At 39.6% G+C, this 22,686-nt stretch overlaps 1 protein-coding gene across 2 annotated transcripts in view; it reads right to left on the reverse strand.

Annotated features, from left to right (window-relative positions):
- Positions 1–360: 360 nt before the first annotated feature.
- LOC124266030 (receptor-type tyrosine-protein phosphatase epsilon-like) overlaps positions 361–22,686 on the reverse strand; it is a 30,305-nt gene continuing 7,979 nt past the window's right edge. The window contains exons 1-21 of one of the 2 annotated variants that reach the window (XM_046700842.1): positions 15,087–15,305; positions 14,693–14,879; positions 9,410–9,756; positions 8,977–9,049; positions 8,700–8,746; positions 8,098–8,324; positions 7,282–7,375; positions 6,518–6,585; positions 6,118–6,154; positions 5,541–5,638; positions 5,216–5,344; positions 4,726–4,880; positions 3,755–3,890; positions 3,368–3,493; positions 3,117–3,189; positions 2,809–2,846; positions 2,535–2,651; positions 2,040–2,186; positions 1,760–1,914; positions 1,221–1,356; positions 361–739 (exon numbers count right to left, since the gene is read on the reverse strand). In XM_046700842.1, the coding sequence (XP_046556798.1) occupies positions 668–739; positions 1,221–1,356; positions 1,760–1,914; positions 2,040–2,186; positions 2,535–2,651; positions 2,809–2,846; positions 3,117–3,189; positions 3,368–3,493; positions 3,755–3,890; positions 4,726–4,880; positions 5,216–5,344; positions 5,541–5,638; positions 6,118–6,154; positions 6,518–6,585; positions 7,282–7,375; positions 8,098–8,324; positions 8,700–8,746; positions 8,977–9,049; positions 9,410–9,590 (2,109 nt within the window). In that variant the 5' untranslated portion in view covers positions 9,591–9,756; positions 14,693–14,879; positions 15,087–15,305 and the 3' untranslated portion in view covers positions 361–667. Of the gene's footprint in view, positions 740–1,220; positions 1,357–1,759; positions 1,915–2,039; positions 2,187–2,534; positions 2,652–2,808; positions 2,847–3,116; positions 3,190–3,367; positions 3,494–3,754; positions 3,891–4,725; positions 4,881–5,215; positions 5,345–5,540; positions 5,639–6,117; positions 6,155–6,517; positions 6,586–7,281; positions 7,376–8,097; positions 8,325–8,699; positions 8,747–8,976; positions 9,050–9,409; positions 9,757–14,692; positions 14,880–15,086; positions 15,306–22,686 lie in introns of those variants that run through there. The other variant, XM_046700841.1, reaches the window with a different exon arrangement.

The following is a 22,686-nucleotide window of genomic DNA, read 5'->3' on the forward strand; positions in this document are numbered from 1 at the left end:
GTGTTACATGTAATGAATCATATTATAAACTAACCGTGAGAAGCCAACTTCAGCTGTACGAGACCCTCCACGTAAAGTGGTGACTGATCAGTGAACAGTTCAGTATTAAAACAAGCTTCAGAAAACAAAGTTTACGTATACAACGTATTTTGTGAAACAAAATTGATGAAAAGTAGTAAATGTTATTATGAAAATGTAAGAATATCGTGACCGCTATACAACAACAACTACGTATCTGAACTACTGTGTATGCATAACCATTGTGAAAATGTTTCAGAAATATATTTTGACATACATATAATACCTTTATTATTCCTTGCACATGCTAAAACTTTCTTACCTTCACATGGTCAATTTTTCAGTCAAAGTTTTGGAAGTAGATTTCAAATGTACAGAATTGTGAACAAGGAAGGTATTTCCTGTATGACTGGGATGTTTCTAAAAGATGAAAGTTACATAACAGTGGAAAAGCAATAGTAAACCGAAGGTTGGAACAAAAAACAGTGTTTTATAAAATTTAGATAGAAAACAATAATTTTAATGAATATGGTATTACACCGCGTTTAGCAATATTCCAATATATCGGTGCGTGTGACCAATTTCTCACTTGAATTCCACATGTAAAACTGAACACTGAATGAGCATATAAAGAGAATCGTGGTGTCCATCATTTGGTGGCGAATGTGTTTGTAGACTGCACCTGCTGGCTGGCTAACTCGTACAGGTATCTGTAGTCCTCCTGAATAACAAACAAGAAGATCGAAGAGAATTGTTTGCAATCCATGTCAGCATTTATAATTATTATACCTATCCATAGAAACATGAGAGTATTGATTTTAATGGAACACGAAGCAGTTGATCGAGTCCTTGAATCACGTTTCGCACTGATCTGTGCTTTGTCAAAACCATACGCGTTCTTTACTTACCTTTGCATGGGCATGTGGCTGATGTGATCGACAGGGCAGAATACTTTCAACTGTTCTCGAGTACATGGTATTGTCGTTAATTGATGGTGAATTATTAACATCTCCTTAGGATATATATTGAACAGCATAACAAATTCTGCTTTGAGCAGATATTTGCAGTTTTTGTTTTCAGGAACCTGTTAAAAGTCTATGATATGTTTTAATTCGGGCTTTCTTTCACGTCAAACCTACCGCCATGGTTTAACCCTGACATTGTGTTCAACACCTCCATCTGAACATATAAAGTATGCTCACCACACAGGTGATGGGTTGCCCATTTCTACACTGTATCTCCCTGACTGTCAAGTAGATGTCCACTTCCTTGTCCAGTCTCAGGCTGGTCAGCACATTGACTGCAGCAGCAAAGAGGCTGCACTTCCTGGGATCGTCTCTGGTGTATAGTATATTTGATAACAGTATATTTGATAATAGGCGCAAACATATTCATTGTCTGTAAATCTTTAGATTTCCTGTTGGGGCCACTGGCATGTTTTATATAAAGCCTTGCACCGTCATCAGGCAGATAGTTTATCGAAAACAACCATTTCTGTGTATCAAATGTCCAATAATGAATTATTATTTGTTTTGATTTCATGGTGTCATGCAGAAATAAAAATGGCTACATGCACTGAAGGTGTCAATGTTGCCTGCATATGCTACGGGCACACCATCTACTGACTATGGAATATACCTGAGAAATGAGTCACTTTCACCTGGAAGAGCAGGGTAACCGAGGGACTATGAGCCCTCGACACGTTTGTGTAACGGACCTACATTCAAGAACAGCGACCTACCGACACTGGAGTATGACGGGATGGCGCCCACTGATGTGTTGACGTTCAGCCAGGAGCTCTACGAGCATCAGGAGATTGGTTTTGTCAAAGTGACGTTCTGTAGATGGGGAATGGAAGTTGTAGTTGACAATAGACGTCACACCAGATCCACTGTCCTGTAAACACAGGAACCAAACCAACACATGATCAATCAACCATGTCCTGCGGCGCAAATTATATAAGAGGCTGTGGATTGCCATGACTTAATAACGACAGGCCCGTGTTAAAGGATTTTCCATACCCAACATGTCTGTATCGTCTTTGATTCGATGGTTAGCTTCTTCTCCGTCACTCCTATAGAAACGTCATCGACAGAATTCAAGGTCACGTGAAACTCTCCAAATGTCAACGACGTTCCAACGTCCTTTGGCATGGCATCAGAAGGATCCTAAGGATGAAGGTAGAATCAAATCTACAAGGAGATCCGTAACTCAGAAATGCCCATTAGGCTAACATTCAAACCACTATAATATACCTATTACATGTTATTACATGGCGCAAATGTCATTGCATAGTGGGAAATGTAACATTGATGCGGTCTGTAGCAGATATTTCTGATGACTATGGATAGTGCATTTTTGCATGAAATTGCACAGGGTTTTCAGGGAGAAAGTACACTGGTATTTTATCAGATCGCTCAGACATAACAAATGAACATATTGGTATCGATGGGCAATGAGGTTACCCAATATTTTCATTTCTTATGATATGCCTTGAGACCTAAAATGGACATTACCTGGCTGATGGTGATGGTGGTACTTGAACTGTTCCTGCATATCAGCTGCCAGAGTTCTTCCGGAGAAGGTTCCTTAATCACTCCAATGTTGAGGAAGCCCTTCTTGTTGAAATACGACTGTCGTTGAAAGCAAATAAAATATATTTTATTTATTCATACATTTGGCAGAGTTTGATTTATGTCGTCGAACATTTGCTGTAGATAATATTTATAACAAACAAAACAAAGAAAAGCAAAACAAAATGATTTTAGAAATTACTCGCTCAATACATACCGGCAGAGGTGTTATATTGAAATTGAATAGATCATCACCTACAAAAGAAAACCATGTTAACATATTTCCTCAAGACATACTAGTAGAATATGTGTGAACGAAGGGAATGAAACAATAAACCCCGAAAACTTTGTATGAAAGTCCACACCAACATATTAACATAAACGTTCTTCAAGTAAATTGTCATTCCGTAAGAAGTTACTTTTGATGACACACTTCATACATTTTAGATTTTGACAAATATGTTTACCAAGATAATATTGTGTTAAAGGCTTTAGAAGTTAGCTGCAAGGCATAATGTTTTGTACCATCTTCTTGTGTGGGATCTGGCTTTGCGTCAGACTTCTGGTCTCTCTGGAGCGACATCATAACTTCCAAATTCTGGAAGAAATCAATATCCACATTCAGGACATATTCAAGTAATCATTGAACTTTGATCCAACCGTAAGATACTTTGGTTTCTTAATTGTTTTCTTCACTTAGAGTGCACATAAGTAAATTTGTTTAAAGAATCGTGACGTAACACTATATATTTATCCCAAAGCGTCATCAGAATCACCTCGTATTCCTCCTGGATTACGATGTTGCCTGCTTCCAACATAGCTGGCAGTTCTCTAGCCACTACCGGCGAATCCCTGCTGAAGAGTGCCTCGAGGACAGCCCAGTGGAGGAACTTATACTGTCCCTAGAACAAACACCAACACCAACAATACTACATGTGCCAGGAGAACCATTTATTTATTTAGAAACACCCACAAACATTCGCAATACATTATATACTAATATGGATCAGATGGTTTATGCCAGTGTGTTGGCATACGATATAGAACGTCAGTGCAAAAGAACACCCAGTATTCCCAGAAACCAATTCCATTTAGCATGAAGTACATGGAATGGAAGAATTCGTTTTCATAGTTCCTGTCTGGAGAAGTCATGCCTACTACACCTGTGTCTGCACCATGTTCATCCTCTGGTCCCTCATGTTGAGGACGACGATGAAGAAGTTCACTTTCTCCTCCACAAGCGCCTCATTCATCAAGATGTCAAGACCGATGAAAGTACCTGTCCGACCCACTCCAGCACTAGTGGACAAACAAACGTATTTCTGTACCACTGGTTGTGTTCCTATTTTAGACAAGGTGTTAACCCAACAGCAGTATTACTACTTCTTGTAACGTTTTGCGAAAGCAAACATTTATGGATGTTTACGTTTCGGTGTATATTCTTATTCCTTCACCTCATACTCTTTATTTTGAGGAACAAGACATTTCTGAGATTGTTAACGTTTTTACTCCTTCATCAGGTGTAGGAGTAAGAATATATTCCGAAACGTACATGTGGTGTTCCTCAAAACAGAGAAGGTGACATCCATACATCTTTACCTTGTGTATTACTTCTAAATGCCGTTTAAAGAACTTACTTTTATTTAGATTTGAATATTAACAATATCTGTTCCAATAAAATTTGGTCCTCATGGGTTGAACTGATTATAGAAGCCTAAAGATTCGCCGATACTTCTTGGAACGTATTGCCTGCTTTGTCCGCCTTTTCTCCCACAATTGTCACACTATTATAGGAATCGGGAGATTAGCCTAACTCACCCTATATCTCAACTAATGAGGTTACAAGATGTCCATGTTGTCAAGCATTGTGATGTATTAATAGGATCCTTATTCAGTGAATATTAGAAGGAATTTAAGGACTTTATATAATCAAGTTGAGTCAATTTCTGGTCTTAACAACCAGCACCAAGTCCATATGCATTAACACTACCAACAACCTTGATTGATCAACGTTTATCTTTCACATATTTCAGATAAATTATTTTGGTGTTTTGGAATTTGTCAAACTGCATGCAATTTCTTTTATTTCGACATGGCAAACACATTGTAAAAAGCAAATACGATACAGTGATACCTGCAGTGGACAATTATTGGTCCTGCTTGTCCGTCATTTGGCTTGCTGCATATGTTGACATGTCTCCAGAAATTGACGAGAGAGGGCGCCGTGGGAACTCCATGGTCTGGCCACGAGGTGTAGTGGTACTGGGTCACCTCACGCCGAGTGTCCTCCTGAAAATATGCCACTTATAAAAACTGAAAGACGACTATAGGATAGGTGACGCAATGGCGATAACTCAATCTGTCGTAATCTCTTCAAGGTATTGAACATCTATGAACAGCTGAGTTTATACTAATTTTCTCAGGGGCATCCTGAGTCAGTCGCCGAACGAACTGATAATAATTCATGGTTTGTCGACAGCATACCAGTGTTCTTTGATTTGACCGAAATATTCAAACGTCTCAGACGTACGTCTCTTTAGCATGGGTACCACCCTGGTTATGTCTACACGTGACATTAGACTCTCCCTTACCAGAGAGATTTGGACTTTGACTATCAAACGTACCTTACGGTGATGCAGCGAGAAGATGCGAACTGTGTAGTCTGCACGTTCTATAGATTTCTCCTGTGTCACAGTGATGTTTCCATAACTACCGCGTTCTTCCTTTCCTGGCCAATACATGTGGCACTTGTGCTGAAACGCACCACATAGTATATTACTATGGACTGTATTTATTGAGGGTATCAAATCATAGTAGTTGTAGAATTAATAGCGTGTGGATACGTATCAGAATTGTTTTGATGGCTGTTCTTTGTCGAAACATATTGTTAATTGCCTCTTTCTTGAACGTAACGCATCACAATATAACGGAGATAATTTCTCCACGCACCACGCCATCTTCCAGTAGATTGGTGACCATGACGATCTCCCGAGATCCCTCCTGCCAGACCATACTCCAAAAGTCTACAACCGTCGAGTTCAGGGGACCTGTGGACCATTGTTGGTATGTGAGTGTGTATCGTTATATATCGTTCTCAGCAACATTCCAGTAATACCAAAACGGTGGACACAAGAAATGGTCTTCTGCAAAACCACATGGATATCCAACCGTCTCATCATAATTTACATGAAACTGTATGTCTATACACAACATTTCCAAGTTAAAAGAAACTATGTTTTAGATGACATCCAATGCGTGGGCATACAGGTGTTTGGGTTACACATCGCTCACACATTATTTCAGATTCAAGTAAGAAGCAAGCAAAACCACCAGCATGGGTATGATTCGAGCAATCCCGGGGTTTAGGATCAATCTTGAAGTTGAAACCAGGAACATAAGTCTGTGAGTCTTCAAGGATGCATATTGTAGCGTGTCAGACTGCTGTATCTCCTGTATCCCATGTGATGTGGATGACTAATTATTTTAACTTTGACAACACGTATGGCAAATAGAACTTTATACTTACCTTGCGCAGCTATAAATTTCAGAGGACTTTTAAAGCCCTGAAAAAAACAACATGTATTCTATCAAAGTTCATGAACGATGTTTGTTTGTTGTTTAACGCCGCACTATTCAATATACTATGACAATATTCCATCGAAACGGCGACAGTTTATACATAATCGAGTCTGGGCCAGACAATCCAGTGATCAACAGCATGGGCACTGGAGAACGCAATTGGGATACGATGACATGTGTCAACCAAGTCAGCGAGTCTGACTACCCGATTCAGTGGATTCTAACTGGGATCTTCACGGGTTGTTTATGAAAGCTTGGTTTGAATGGCGGATATATAATACGTATAAACGTAATATAATCATGTTTTCGTTATATCATATTTATGCTCATTGCCTCTCTCTACATACGTGTATGTACGATGCGTTGATATAATCTGCCCCACCTTCGCTCTGTAAGGGCACCCGAGTATCGTCATCTGTTGATGATACATTTCAAATCGAAAGTGGTGCATACGAATGATAACATTGTAACGTATGTGATGTATTAACATGTACCACAGTCGCTTTGGCCGAAGGGAAAGGGTGAGTGAGTTACTTTGGTTTTTCCAGCAATGTCATGGCAGGGGACACCGGTAATGTGCTTCAGACATTGTACTCATGAGAGGAATCAACCCGCGTCTTCGGCGTGACGGGCGAACGCTTTAACCACTTGGCTACCCCACCGTCCCCATACCCGTAGGAATGTGTTGTCAAAACGATTGGACGATTATATAACTATATCATACGCATATGCCTATGAATACCTCCCAAATGATATACAAGATGTGTATGAAAAGCTTAGGTATGCTGTCCCAACGGTGGGGCCATCACACTTGACTGACTGACTGAGTTTGGTTTTACGCCGCTTTTAGCAATATTCCAGCAACATTACGGCGGGGGACACCAGAAATGGGCTTCACACATTGTGCCCATGTGGGGATTCGAACCCGGGTCATTGGCGTGACGCACAAACACTTGAAAAGGCAAGTCAAGCATTCGCCACATCATATGACGATTTTGTTTTACAATATATCATCATTACATCCATGCATATATATCTTTTATGTTAGAGAATCCAACACGATATAACCGATCCCTGCTGTGTCTTAAGAACTTAAGACAAATGATGTTACATGCAAATAGTCTGTTGTAGCGGTTCTTGTGGAGATTTTCCTCTCTCGCTGCCGTCTCATATGTATGAGTGTTCCTCAGACCGGCCGGTATCATCTGAAAGAGAGCGGTAGTCATATAAATAGTATTACGTTTTTAAGCATAAACGATAAGTGTATACATTCTGCAGCAGCGCATGGCATCTTGACGTAATGCTACTTCCACTGGAAATTAGGGTCCATGCAGGAACCAAATGTACTGTAAGTCCCCATGGTCGCTAGTATGGTGATCTACCTTCAGTTGTTGGCAATCTATAGCCGTTTTATACATTGTATTGTCATTTAAAAGTAACATATTTTAGATTTTATTACTAGTCTTAAATTTTTCCCTGTTATAATCTAGTAGTTTTACTGTCCTTCGTCGACAGGTGTTTTATAATGTAATTGTGTTTATTGTTAATTTATAACTTTTTAAGTCACACTATGGCTGAAATATTGCCGATGTGACTATAAATTTGAACTCACTCACTCCACTGGAAATTTGTTTTTCCAGACTCCAGAGAATACAGATCCTACTACATTTGTTTGGTTGAGTCCAATCTGGGATTTATACCCACCACTGTCTGACAGAATGGATGAGATGGCTGACTTTGTGTGCTGGCGATTATGTGCCTTACTCTGAGAGTGTGGGTTCGAATCCCGGATTGGACTCAACCCATCAAAGGTACTAGAATCTGTATTTTACTGAGAAAGTGTAATCCTATATTTAACACGCGTTACGTTTGATCACTTTCTAAATGGCCTCGTGTATCCATAAGATGAATCTGGTAAGGTACTTGCCGCGTACTCCGTGGCGACGTTAGCATCCAGCTTCTCTCTGATGTAGCTGGGGAGATTCGCCACGCTAACAGCACTAGGGATGTGGCTCTGGAGGGATCCGTTAGTAGACGCAGATTTTTCCTCCGGGTAAGTAGGTAGTGCCACACTTTTGAACTCATTAAGATCAAACACTGTTGAGTTCGGCTGTTCGACTTCATCCATCTTAATTGCTTGATTCCTCACGGCAGCTGATTGATCATTCATGCATAACATGAATATCAAGTTCTCGTACAACTCTCAACCAACTATCAGTAGATGTTATATATTATGTACTTTTACGAGCCAATATGCACATGTTCACGGATATTAGCAACAACAGTTTGTCGTTGATGATGCCAATATGCCAATACCATTTTGTATGCTATACTTATGATTTTAGTTATATCAGGTCCCTACTCGTGCCCTTGGCACTCACTCACCCAAACTCATGCACACACGCACGCACTCACTCACTCACTCACCCACCCACCGATGATGCTCGCTCACACGCACGCACGCACGCTCGCACTCACTCACTCGACAACCAACACACTCACTCGGTATGTAATACATTGCTCGGTTACCTCTGGCTTCTGCATCCTTTGGGTTATACCTTTTTTTAATTCCATTTCTGAAAAGTATAGAGATCGGTAATGCATACACAAGTGCTCCAAATGACTAACAGTTTTGGGTGAACCCTTGTGTCAATATTTACAGACAAATTAGAATACGATAAATACGAATTTTAATGACACTCGTGAAATTGAAACATCGGTGTCATATTAACTTGTCTTTGCCTTGTGACAAAACAAAATGTGAATACGACGTGATGGTGTTATCAGTAAACACAGATGGGTTTACCTGCAGACAACTGCCACTACGACGATAATCAGCAGCAGCACGACCACTCCCACTACTGCAGCAATCGTCGTCCCTGAGATAGACATAATCTTTTAATAACGTGAGCTCGGTATCCAACTTTTATTTACCAAACTGGAAGTTCTTGAGGGAGGAAGGCAACTGAGTGGCATGAAACAACTATGATATCATTTACTTATCGCTCATATATCTTCCTCAATCTGCCTACCTCAGCAGTCTGTTGATTCCACTTGCATGGATGTAAATTGATCTGCTCGTTGAAATAATATTTTAAGCTGTTGGGATATTTTTTAAGTTACAAAAGTCCTCACGGAAATATAAAATGGTTTTTGGCGTTTATTTCGTAGTTTTGATCACAACTAAAGTTTCATTGTTAGATATTCTGTGACTATCGTTTTATATGTATATCACTCGCCTGTATCTGCACCAGCAGGTTGTGTGGTTGGTTTTGCATGCGACGTTGTTGATGTCTCTGTTGGAACTGGTGCAGCGGTGGAGGTAACAATGCTTGTTTGGGGTGATGTCGTGGGCTTGGTCGTTGTTATGGACGTGGTCGTTGTTGAGTCTACTGTACTGGACGTAACACCCGATGTCATCGGTGGCTGGGTGGACGATAAGGATGTTGTACTGTCGTCTATGCTGGTCCCCGATACTGTACTGGGTGTTGAGGATGCTATCGATGACGTAGTCACTGTTTTGTCTTGGATGTTGTTGGAGTAGTTGTGGAAGTAGACATCGTAGAGGACGTTACTATTGGGCTAGCTAAAGAAAACCAGAAATGTATTTCCATATGTTGTAAGAACCTTGAATTGGACGTAAAGATATCTTTAATACTACAAATGTATCTGAATTGAAACATAATTGCACCAAAACAGAAACGAAACGCTTCGCCGTTGATTTAAACATAAGGGTACCGTTCCTCAAAGCGATCGTAGCGCTAAGATGATCGTAACTCCTATACTTTAACATAGACTTACGATAGTCGTAGCGCTACGATCGCTTTGAGGAACGGGCCCCAGGGCCGTTGAAGATGTACAACCGCACAGAAGTTTGATGGATTTCCTCTAAAATATCTCCAGCGGAGGGCCATCAAAAATGTTGTACAATAACCTTGTCTTGAATGTCAGTGATGTACCGTCGTCCACTCAGATTTTGTGTGAACGTGAAACGGTCAATATTACAGTCATATGAGGGGGAACCTCACACCATAAAATGAACCCAAATATTACTTGCTCCAAGATACTCCGTTGTGCAAGTTTGAAGTGTTTCTGTGGTGTCAGTAACGAGCTCGATCATCAGTCATGAACGACGAAATCCACTTTCGTCTCACCAGTGGATCTTTCCCCCATGACGTCAAAATTCAGTGGCATCGAGCTTACACCAAGTTAGTCGTACTGCTTTGAGGTATGGGGATAACAACGTGCGTCTGATAGGTTGTCTGGCTCAATACCCCGCCGATGTTAGGTAAGTTTGGACCAATCTGATGGACAAACGATGATGTGGAAGCCACTCTGATTTAAACACGCCACTTGACAAAACGGGTAATGTCTTGGGATTCTGAGAAGGCCTGTATCATCCCTTGGAGTTGTAACTCGCGGTCGTCGTGAAAGCTGACGGAACATAACATCCTTAGTTTGATGATGTTTTCTGGCCAGTCAGCTGATGGCAACCAGAATCTATTGCCACGCCATGTTAGCATTCAGTATACCAATAACTTGCCATCTGTGAGAAGCTGTTGTCTGTTAAGGAGGCCTTATATTTGTTATCAACAATGACATCAATTCATTTTCCAAGTTGTCCAGGTGTACCAACAGTTTACTGAAACTTGATATTTGCTTAATGACAGGTACTGCGCGTGGTGCTCGCCTAAGATTGGAGCACGTGCATAACTAAAATCAATGACCGGTGAGTCAAAATACTCATTCAAACAAACATAATTATGATATGAATATACATGGCTATATGGGGGTTAAAAATCATGGGTGTTGCGGTACTTTTACCATGTGTATAGTTTAACGCGAACGAAACGTTACACCGTTACGCCTACGGTTACTGATTTAGACATTAGTTCCGTTGAAGATACAAAACTGCATATGAAGGTGAAGGTATTTCTAAACTTCTTGAATATCTTCAATAATATTTACAATTGCGTTACAGACATCAACACACTTCTATCGAAGCCAGACACATGATGGTGCAATGATTGGTCCGTATCAGATGATATACGCACACATCACAGCATCCTTGGCCTGTGCTATGCTTTATATTATGAATTATAATGGCATCGAAGAACAAAATGAGTAAGTGAGTTAGGGAGTTACTATTTATAGTTACATTAGCAGTATTTTAGCAATATCGTGAATAAAACAAGTTATAAATGCTAAAAAGTTAAATCATACAAACCTGTCGACACAGGACAGTAAAGGCAACCAGAATATCACAGAAACAGTATTCTAAAATTTGAGTTATAAGTAGAACAATACAAAACACAAACGGGCAATGGATCGCCTGAAACTGAATTTAGATCACCATACTAGGGACCATTGGGACGTACAGTACTTACAGATTTCACATGATCCCTTCAGCCGTTGGCGATTGTACTCATTTTTACTCATAGATTTAAATCAAAACTACACTACATTAAGAATAATTGTAGTCTGAACGTAGTTTTTTAAGAGTACCGTAATTTAACAATATTTCCACCTCGCAGAAACTCAGATGCACCATCCCCAATGTAGGTTGGCGATATATCTGGATATAGATGGTCCCCGTCACGGGTACATCACACTCCCAGGTTGTACTCTTTTTTCCAAATGTAGGAAGAGTTCGGGATGTGACAGATCCTGCCACCTATAGACACATATACGTCATCTTGTTGATCTGGAATATGTTTTGAGAAGAATGAAGAAAATACCTCACACTGAATACATATTCGGGTGTGTTGTAGCATTGCTGGTAACAGAATAGATTTCAAAGCTGACAAAATAACATTTTAGATGTCTCGTGTAAAGTATAACTTGTCCAAATTAGTACAATCTGTCAATCTAAGTGTGCATTCGTTATCTTGTGTTTATGATGACACCGTACCTTCCCAGAATATCTTGATCCTGGTGACTGTCCTGTTCTGTCCAAACTCCGCCTCCCATGCTGGGTATACGGACGAGACTGATGCACACGGCCCTGACGTCACACCATCAGTAACCCAGGATGCCTGCCCAGTGGTGGTGTAAGCATGGTTGTCCACAGATGTCAGATTGCTAATTGCTTCTCGTGCTATATTCACTGTAACAATAAACATAGTCATTATCTGTGGATAACCCATTTCAATATGGGCATTCAGGTAGCAATTACAAGAAGTATTGTCTGCAGAACCTAGCATATGTTGTTTCACTTCAGCTTGACTGATGCACACTGCCCTGACGTCACACCATCAGTAACCCAGGATGCCTGCCCGGTGGTGATGTAAGCATTGTTTTGCCCAGATGTAAAGTTACTTGCTGTTATATTCACTGTAATAATAAACAGTATCATTATCTGAGGTAAGGTGCATCACATTCCAATATGGGGATTCAGGTAGGAATTACTGTACGTACTGTATGTAGAATCCAGAACGTGTTCTTTCACTTGGTGTGTCATCTCGAGTTGCTTAAAACTTTAATATATGTTGCGTCACCTTACAGCACCAGTCTGTTGTTTTCTTCATCTCCATTAGATCGAAGAAATATTGTATCTTTTCCTGCATTCATTGTGTAACCCCTTTTGTTGAAAGACATCTTGTTAAATACTAAATACTAACTCTCCTATTTTCACTCTTGTGGTCAACAAGTAGTAAATGTCTATACGTGAAGTTAATGTAAAAAAAATAACCACAATGTAATGGCAACGCGATTCGAGTGTACATTAAGGTTTCTTGCGAATTATTGACAAAAGAGATTCCGTTGGCCGCGAAAAACAGGTGCAAATTTGTAATCACGACCTGCGTTACCTGTAGCATCAAATCAAAGCATCGACAATGACGTATAGTAACGGGAACCTGCTATCGGGGCACTCTGAAAGTGTAGGATACATTCAAGCGAGGAAATAAAACACATTACATATTAACACATTGAACAGGTAATTTTTGTATGTGAAATAGACACTTTTATGCCGCATTGATATCCTTTCCAACAATGACATGCTTCTTTTGGATGAACACATTTCTTCAGGCAAAACACAAACGACTTTTGCACCCGTCACCATGTGATCTATGTGATTGAATACTGCTCCTTCAGAATTGAAAGAGGTATTGTACGCCTGCTGAGAAATATCTCTGACAAAATACACTAATCGGACTTCCCCTTTGCAATAGCTCTCTTAATCCGTATACATGACCTGCATGATTCTAAACAATATAACCTCATAGTAAATGTAATTAGTAATGATGAGAAGTATTTTCTTCTTATGTGAGTGCATGCGAGTATAATATATATATTACATACGTGCACGTGAGATAGTACCAACAATACAATACAAACACAAAAAAGTCAGCAATATAAATTGGCCTTGATCATCTGCAGTGATTAACAAGAGTGAAAGCCTCGAAGTGACATAGTGCCAGTTATCATAGGGTTGGCCAAGTATACAATATAAAATGTATATTTAATTCATAGCATAAATATTCACTTCAAACTTCTGCTGTTGAAATGTCACGTGCAAAGATAAACTTTCTCTAATCCTGCTTGTTTCAATAAATACAATATCAATGGGAGATTTAAAATGGTTATTAATTGCGCAATTACAATTGACAGTAACTACAACCTGCAAGAATTTCGCACTCTGTCATTGTCTTTAACTCGTCCGTTTTTGAAGAACCCCCAAAACATATACACCACTTCCTTTACCTGCTGCACCAGATGGAGGCGTGGATGTTTCCGATGGGTGTGCTGTCGCTGTTGGTGGTGTTGTCATTGTGTTGGACGTTTGTGCAGTAGTGGACATAGTGACCCAGAACGCTGTACTCATTGTCGAGGATGCTAGTAGTGAAGTAGTCATTGTTGACGGAGACATTGTCTTGGATGTTGTTGGCATGGACGTTGTTGTAAAAGTAGACATTGATGAAGACGTTACTACCGCATCAGCTAAAGAAACACATACATGTCTTTCTATATTTCAACATAGCCTGAAATGAAGGTATTTCTGATGCTACAAAGGTATCTGATTTGGAAGTTCAAAAGTATTGGAACAAATACCAATAGCTTTCTCCAAACCGTAAGCGTAAGCCAAAGATATTGATTCAGACATCAGTTCCCTTGAAGATAAACAGTCAGATGGATTTCCTCTATAGATGATCGTATATATCTTCAATAATGTTAGGGACGGTGGGGTAGCCTAATGGTCAAAGCATCCGCTCGTCACACTAAAGACCTTGGTTCAGTTCCCCCACATGGTTACAATGTGTGACGACCTATTTCTGGTGTTCCCTGCCTTGATAGTGCTGTAATATTGCTCAAAGCCAGCTTCGTGGTTGTGTAAGCGCATTTTCCGTGAGTCAGACTAGATACTCCCAAATCAATGTGTTTTAGAGGTCTGTTTTGATTGGCTGGTATGTTCACAGTCTGCCGTAGCATGGCAGGAATACTGCTGTGCAGCGTCAGGCAAAATAATGCTATAGACAATAACATATATAAGTGTTCATTATATAGAATATTATTTCTATTACCGTATATTTCCACCTCGCAGAAACTCAGATGCACCATCCCCAATGTAGGTTGGCGATATATCTGGAGATGGTCCCCCGTCACGGGTACATCACACTCCAGGTTGTACTCTTTTTTTCCAAATGTAGGAAGAGTTCGGGATGTGACAGATCCTGCCACCTACAGACACATATACGTCATCTTGTTGATCTGGAATATGTTTTGAGAAGAATGAAGAAAATACCTCACACTGAATACATATTCGGGTGTGTTGTAGCATTGCTGGTAACAGAATAGATTTCAAAGCTGACAAAATAACATTTTAGATGTCTCATGTAAAGTATAACTTGTCCAAATTAGTACAATCTGTCAATCTAAGTGTGCATTCGTTATCTTGTGTTTATGATGACACCGTACCTTCCCAGAATATCTTGATCCTGGTGACTGTCCTGTTCTGTCCAAACTCCGCCTCCCATGCTGGGTATACGGACGAGACTGATGCACACTGCCCTGACGTCACACCATCAGTAACCCAGGATGCCTGCCCGGTGGTGATGTAAGCATTGTTTTGCCCAGATGTAAAGTTACTCGCTGTTATATTCACTGTAATAATAAACAGTATCATTATCTGAGGTACAGTGCATCACATTTCAATATGGGGATTCAGGTAGGAATAACTGTACGTACTGTATATAGAATCCAGAACGTGTTCTTTCACTTGGTGTGTCATCTCGAGTTGCTTAAAACTTTAATATATGTTGCGTCACCTTACAGCACCAGTCTGTTGTTTTCTTCATCTCCATTAGATCGAAGAAATATTGTATCTTTTCCTGCATTCATTGTGTAACCCCTTTTGTTGAAAAACATCTTGTTGAATACTAAATACTAACTCTCCTATTTTCACTCTTGTGGTCAACACGTAGTAAATGTCTATACGTAAACTTAATGTGAAAAAATAAACCCTAATGTAATGGCAACGCGATTCGAGTGTACATTAAGGTTTCTTGCGAATCATTGACAAAAGAGATTCCGTTGGCGGCGAAAAACAGGTGCAAATTTGTAATCACGACCTGCGTTACCTGCAGCATCAAATCAAAGCATCGATATCAACGTTACCTGCGGTACAGTTCTGGGGACAGTTGGAGTCTTGACCGGACGCTGTAACAAACATAGGTTTTGAGTTAATATAAATATCGACTGATAAAATGATTAATATTATGGTCATTCTTAGAAACATTTGCTTTCAGGGCACTAGTCTGTGAACCGAATGCAATTGTCACTGCGTATGTTTGTCAAGAATTATTTGTGTATGCTCATGTTTCAGATTATAGGAATGTAGGTATTTCATCATTGACACCATATTTATGTGTGAGTAACAGAAGCATGTATCTCACCTTGCAGGCTCCAGGCAAGCAACAGAATCAGGTAAGCAATGGTGTTCTGGGTAACCATGGTTCCACATTTGTTGAGTATGACGTGCAATGAATTCATCCTTGGAGACCATGCCATTAAATTAAATTCATTAAGGCGGGGGCGAGATCAGAAATGACACTACAACCTCACCAGTGAAGCTCACTCCTTCAACTGGTAAATATATGTGAGTGAAACATAGTCACACATCAATCAGAAGATATATTTTGCTATGTACTGTTCAGTACAATACATCATGTGTACTACAAAGGGTACAGTAAGCCAGGTCGTCTGTATGCTGTGGTATGGTATATAAATACAATAATGGCCTATTTCAGAAAAATGAATATTGACAGAGTGCTCACACCTGAGGTGATCCCTGCTTGATGGAGATTCATAAACACATGATTGTGATGCAGTCGGACTATAAAATGGAGTATGTCGCTTTTGTACAATTATTTGTTAACTGAATGAGATACGATTGATATCTGAATAATCGTCATACGTGTCTACAGGAAAATGCATGTAGTTCTAATGTGCGATAACTTTCCTCGTGATAAGTAATGTTCTCCTCAAAACAAATTCGGGGAACTTTAGTTTTAATTAACGATTGAAAAAATTGGGAGATACAGCGGAGTCAATCAATGTTGATATGATGATTATGGATGTTTTGAGGGTGCATCACCGCTTGCACTTCCTTATGACCAATGTTTGTACAGTAATCGTTCTTGAAAGATGACTGGTGTATGACGTGAAATTTGCATGTGCACCGGCTTGAAACAAACACTAACAACTTTGTGATGCAAGATGACTCAAAATTAATGGTCTGCAGTGATTTATCGTCCTTCTTGAAAACCGTCGAATTCAAGAATGACACTCCATAAACGTGTATGGGGATACTATGATGTGTGCGTGCATCCCATGCGTTGTGTCTAGCGGTGATGATAAGGAAAACTGTGGTGCAATCGTAACGCTTATACTTTCTATCCAAATTGACAGTTTATGTTCCCCTACCTTTTTAAAGAGTATATTGAAGAGTATATGAAGAGATATTGTCTCAAAAGGTATCATCTGCAAAGAGGTGAGGCATCACTACATCTTTGGGCATCTCCCATATCTGCCACAGCAGCTACTGCAACAACTGATAACATCCCAGAGACTACTCAATACATATCAGAATAGGACACTGACTAGCATGATAATAACCAGTCTCGATTATCAAACGATTGATATCTGAATAATTGTCCTTCGTGTTTACTGGAAAATGTGTGTAGGTCTACAATGTGATAACGTTCCTCATGATAAGCAATATGTGTCACGGTTGTTGTCACAAACGTTATGATCTGCAATGAGGTTTCACTATATTTTTGGGCATCTCCCATCAATGGCTCAACTGCCACAGTAGCTACTGTAACAACTAATAACCTCCCAGTGGCTGCTCAATACTATCAGGATAGGACACTGACTAACATGGTACAGCAGGGCGTTGTTTGCAGGTCACAAATCAGTATTCACCTCCTCACAATGAACGTACACAGGATGATGAGCGTGAGACGTCAATGCCTGACAATAACCCGTCTCGATTATCAAACAAAACATATTCTACTGGGTGTAAACAGGAACGTAAAGGTAACAAATTTGGGTAAATCACTGAGAATCAGTATAGGCATCAGGATTTCACGAATAGCACAGGCTAATCTAACAATGTGACAGGTTTTTCCGTGTTGTTGCAACTGTTACACTTCACTTGACTTTTTGTGTCAGAGCTACCCAACCCTGATATGATAACGGTGTAGCCTGGACTACCCCTTACTTGGCAATGTAAGAGAGCGTGAGCTTCAGAGCTATACACTCCCGGATAAATTCGAAATGTGTTGTTGCTGGTGCGTGTGTGTGTGTCGTGTGTGGACTGTTTCGATGCCGTTTTAGAGGTATTTATACATGTACAAAATAGCCACAAAGTATATTTAGGAGGTATTTTACCTATTCCAACTATGGTTTCATATACATCTTCAGGCGTCATTGCTTAAAATTTCTGACTGTTGGTAAGGTCGACATTGAAAGACTTCGCCTGGGTGAAATATTGTTTTGTGACGACCGCATTTATTTGTAGTCCTTTGAAAAGGTGTGATACATATATACATGCATGATGCACACCTTTTAAAAAACGATTTCGCTGTATTTAAAGTATCTGAATGGTCTTGCCAAAGTGTTACGGTCACAGTTTTGTTACTGGTATCAAACAAACACTTATGACAATATGTATAGGAAAACAGTCACCATTGATGATCAAAGGATACACAGCTGTTTATCTGAAGTGTGTAAAAGTCACCAAATACTGGTATGAGGCTACGATTTGCAGGGTCAAAAGTAGAATTTTTTTGGCTGAAGGGCTAAAAGGTACGGTAAACGAAACCGTTTAATTATTTGTGTATTTTTCTGGATATTCCAACTATGAAAAGCGTAAGGCTAAATTGTGAAATGAGTAAATAATCACACAGATCAGTGGAGTTTACACAAGTTATAATGGGCCAAAAGGAATTAGGTTTACACTCACGAAAGGGAATACCATAGTAAAATCCACAGAAGATGAGACTCTTTATATTTATTCATTTAACAACTTTCAGAAGCCGGTGTGATGAACAGGTACTTTTTATGGACAAGTTCTTTATTGCAATGGAGGCATCGTTTCGATGTAGATGCTAACACCGTTATCAAGCAAGTGATATACAACATTATGGACGAGGCGAATATATACATGGACGATACTGGAGTTATACAATTATTCTTTTCATGAAACGCTGAATACACATGCAACATATCTTTTTGAAGAATGTCAGTTACATTTTCGTTAATTGGTGCCGTGTAGAAACGCAACCATTCGAAGCTTTTGAAGCTTTATACAGTATTATACATATATTAAGCAGAATTAACGTGAACATTGTGACAGCTATGGGCAGAGTTAATGACTTTTAAAGGTAAAAAAGCGGTGCGGCAGTCTGCAACATGGTGTCCTTCATGAGGCTAGTCTTGCAGTCACGTTGCAATGGCTGTTGTACCGGAATATGGAAATTAGCCTCTACGTCACGTCCAGGTTCACCTACTGACTATCAGGTGTTTTGAACACTGAGCTTTTACGTTGATATAATGACTTGGTGATTGTCACAGAGTGCTGGTAGATGAACTAGCGCTTGGAAGACAAAACCATTCCACTTATGAAAACATATGTCAATCAGTTTATGTGTTCGAAAACGTGGTCACACAATTTTTATTTGGCCATCCACCTTAACCCGCGCCTATATGAGGAAAGTACTAGAATATGATTGTCTACACGGAAGATACTGCAACATTAATAGCTTCATGCGAGTTATGTTTCACCTGAATGACAGCAGGGATCAATCAAGTGCAGATATTTAAGGTATTTTCGTACAAACTAAAGTGATTAGTACTAACATACATGTTTGATTCTCCCGCTGCTTCCCCGATGTCTTGATTATTAGAACCAACGTTGACATAACATGACGTGCCGGTTGACACATTCTGACCATTAACGTATTCATTATTGACATATGTGTATTCGTTTCCCCTTATGTTCTCACAACTGGTAGAAGCTGTCGTGTTAACATAAATGGATCCTTGATCTGACCACCCCCTTGGTGTTCCGTGGCTTTGTATGCTCTGGTACTGAGTATGATCGAAGGGTTCCGCTACACACAGTTCATAAGATGGCATGACTGCTTCTTCAGCGTCCCTGGCTTGAGGGTCTTTTTCCTTTCTGCCTCCTGGAACATCGAATTATGAATATGATATTACAATGGTGCTTCCTAACAATATTCAAAATTTAGAAAAAAGTGATAATTGAACTGGGTGTAGCGAGTGATATAGCGAGAGTGAATCGGATTGTGAAAATAACTGACATTGTAAAGTTAGTAAATCAAGCTAGATAGCATAAATCAAGCGTGTATGTAAAAACAATTCAAGTAAAACATGAAATTATGTTTTTTGTCAAAAGTGTTGTTTTCCGGGACAAGTACTGTAACGAATCCATGTATGCATGCTTCCCACGAACGGAACATTAATAACATTAAAATATTCTCTGGTCCCCTGTTTAATGGAGATAGTCCGACCTGCCGTTTGTGTCATTTGACATCCTGGGTCATGCATATGTGGAGTAGCTCAGGTCAAGCTGAACATGCTGTACTCATGTCATTAATATTCTACATCTTGACAGAGGTGTTATTTACATGTGTAGACGAAATGTTCCCACTGCCCACTTGATTCTTAATCATATAACCTCATAGTAAAAGTAATTAGTAATGATGAGGGGTATTTTCTTCTTATATGAGTGCATGCGAGTGTATTATATACATATATTACATGCGTACCCACAATGCATTACAAACACGAAAAGGTCAGCGACATAAATCGATCTTGATTATCAGCAATGAAAGACTCGAGGTTATCATTGTGTTGGCCGAGTATACAATTCAACTGTGTAGTATTCATGGCATAAATATGCACTTCAAAATTCTGCTGTTGAAATGTCACGTGCAAAGATAACCCATATCCACTGACTGACTGCCTGAGTTTGGTTTTACGCCGCTTTTAGCAATATTCCAGCAACATCACGGCGGGGGGACACCAGAAATGGGCTTCACACATTGTGCCCATTTGGGGATTCGAACCCGGGTCTTCGGCGTGACGAGCCAACGCTTTAACCATTAGGCAACCCCACCGCCCCTAACCCATATCCAAGTCTGTTTGTTTGAATAAATGCAATATCAATGTGACATTTAAACTGGTTATTAATTGCGCTTACCTCCGAGGTGACAATAACTACAACCTGCAAGACGTTTGCACTCTGTCATTGTCTTTAACCCGTTCGTCTTTGACGAACCCTCAAAACATATATACTAGGCACATAAAGAAACTGTGCATACAAAAATTAAAAATCTAAATTTATCAAGCCTGTGTAGACGCATAAGGATTCAACTCAGAGATTAGTTACATGTATCCAACATGCATGCACGTGCCACGTTCTGTGACGTCAGTGGGTTCGTCCTTGAGACCTGCAATACGTTGCACAGTTTCTTTATGTGGCTAGTATATATCACTTCCTTTACCTGTACCGGATGGAAGCGTGGATGTTTCCGATGGGTGTGCAGTCGCAGTCCGTGGTGTGACCATTGTGTTTGATGTTTCTGCCGTAGTGGATACAACCGCCGATGTCATTGGTGTTGGAATGGATGTTAAGGACGTTGTACTCGTTGTACACGTTGTACTATCCATGCTGACCCAGAACTCTGTACTTATTGTCGAGGATGCTATTGGTGAAGTAGTCACTTCTTTCGTAGACAATGTCATGGTTGTTGTTGGCATAGTAGTAGTTGTGGAAGAAGACACTGAAGAAGACGTTACCACCGAATCAGCTAAAGAAACACATACATGTCTTTCTTAATTTCAATGTAGCTTGAATGGAAGGTATATGATACAATGTATCTGATTTGGTAGCGGACTGATTTGGCATTTGACAATTCAACATGTCATATTTTGGATTATACTTTCTTAGTAAAGTACAGATTCTAGTACTGGTGGTCTGGACCACGGACATTGTGGAAGCCGTGGTGCCTAAGCAGGCTAGGCGCCTGACTTTGTGTGCTGCTGATTAGGTGCCTGACTCTGAGACTGTGGGTTCGAATCCCATGTGTGCTGATAAGCGTGCGGGTAACACTAAATTCGTAAGTTGAAAATAAAATATATTGTACAACCAAGTGATATACGTAAAATATACCAGATTTTAGAGAATATTTTACTTTATTCGTGATCTGGCATCAAAAGAAAATATCATTTTAATAATATATATGATTTCAATTGAAAATCTTAGCACAAAATATTTTAATCATCATCGTGATAAAACAAATTCACAACACATAGTGCACATCCAGTCTCACCTACACATACACCTATTTTCTGTCGTGTAGACACAGCGACCTTCCTTCAAGGATTAACGACAATATTTCATTTTTTATAAGAATTGTGGACATTATGTAAAAACTTGTCAGGTGTATTATCTTTGGTGTCCAATGAAACAAGGTCACGTGACATGGAACAGGTTTTTGGCAACTGCAGATCAATGGTATATTGTTCCATTATGTGGATACTGATGGATACATTTCTCAAACAAGGTACATGTAATAGCCAAATAGTTTGATATAACGTTAGTTGGTTTGATATCTGTATTTTGTCTTTTTGTAACTGAAACCCAGTGCAAAGTTTCGTAAATCAGGATAACTGAAACCTAATGAAGCCTTACCGGTTTCTCAGTAATCTATAAGTTTAAATTATCTGTAATTAAGTTTACCAAACGAAACGTAAAGGAGACAAAGTAGAATCTTAAGTTTCCATATTCTTTCAATTAGGTTTAAGTTTTCCTGAAATTAATTGTATGTGACAATATCTTTTATTTGAATTCTGGTGTACAGAAGCATTGAGATCACTAAACTGAAACCTATATACATGTAATATATGGGCAGTTTAACAGGTTTCTGGATATATGCTGTATATACTGGTATATGTGGAGTCAAATTAATTCCCTCTACGTTCGTTT

This window comes from Haliotis rubra, unplaced genomic scaffold, assembly GCF_003918875.1.
Source record: "Haliotis rubra isolate DU_JTF1 unplaced genomic scaffold, ASM391887v1 Scf1229, whole genome shotgun sequence".
NCBI lineage: Eukaryota > Metazoa > Mollusca > Gastropoda > Lepetellida > Haliotidae > Haliotis > Haliotis rubra.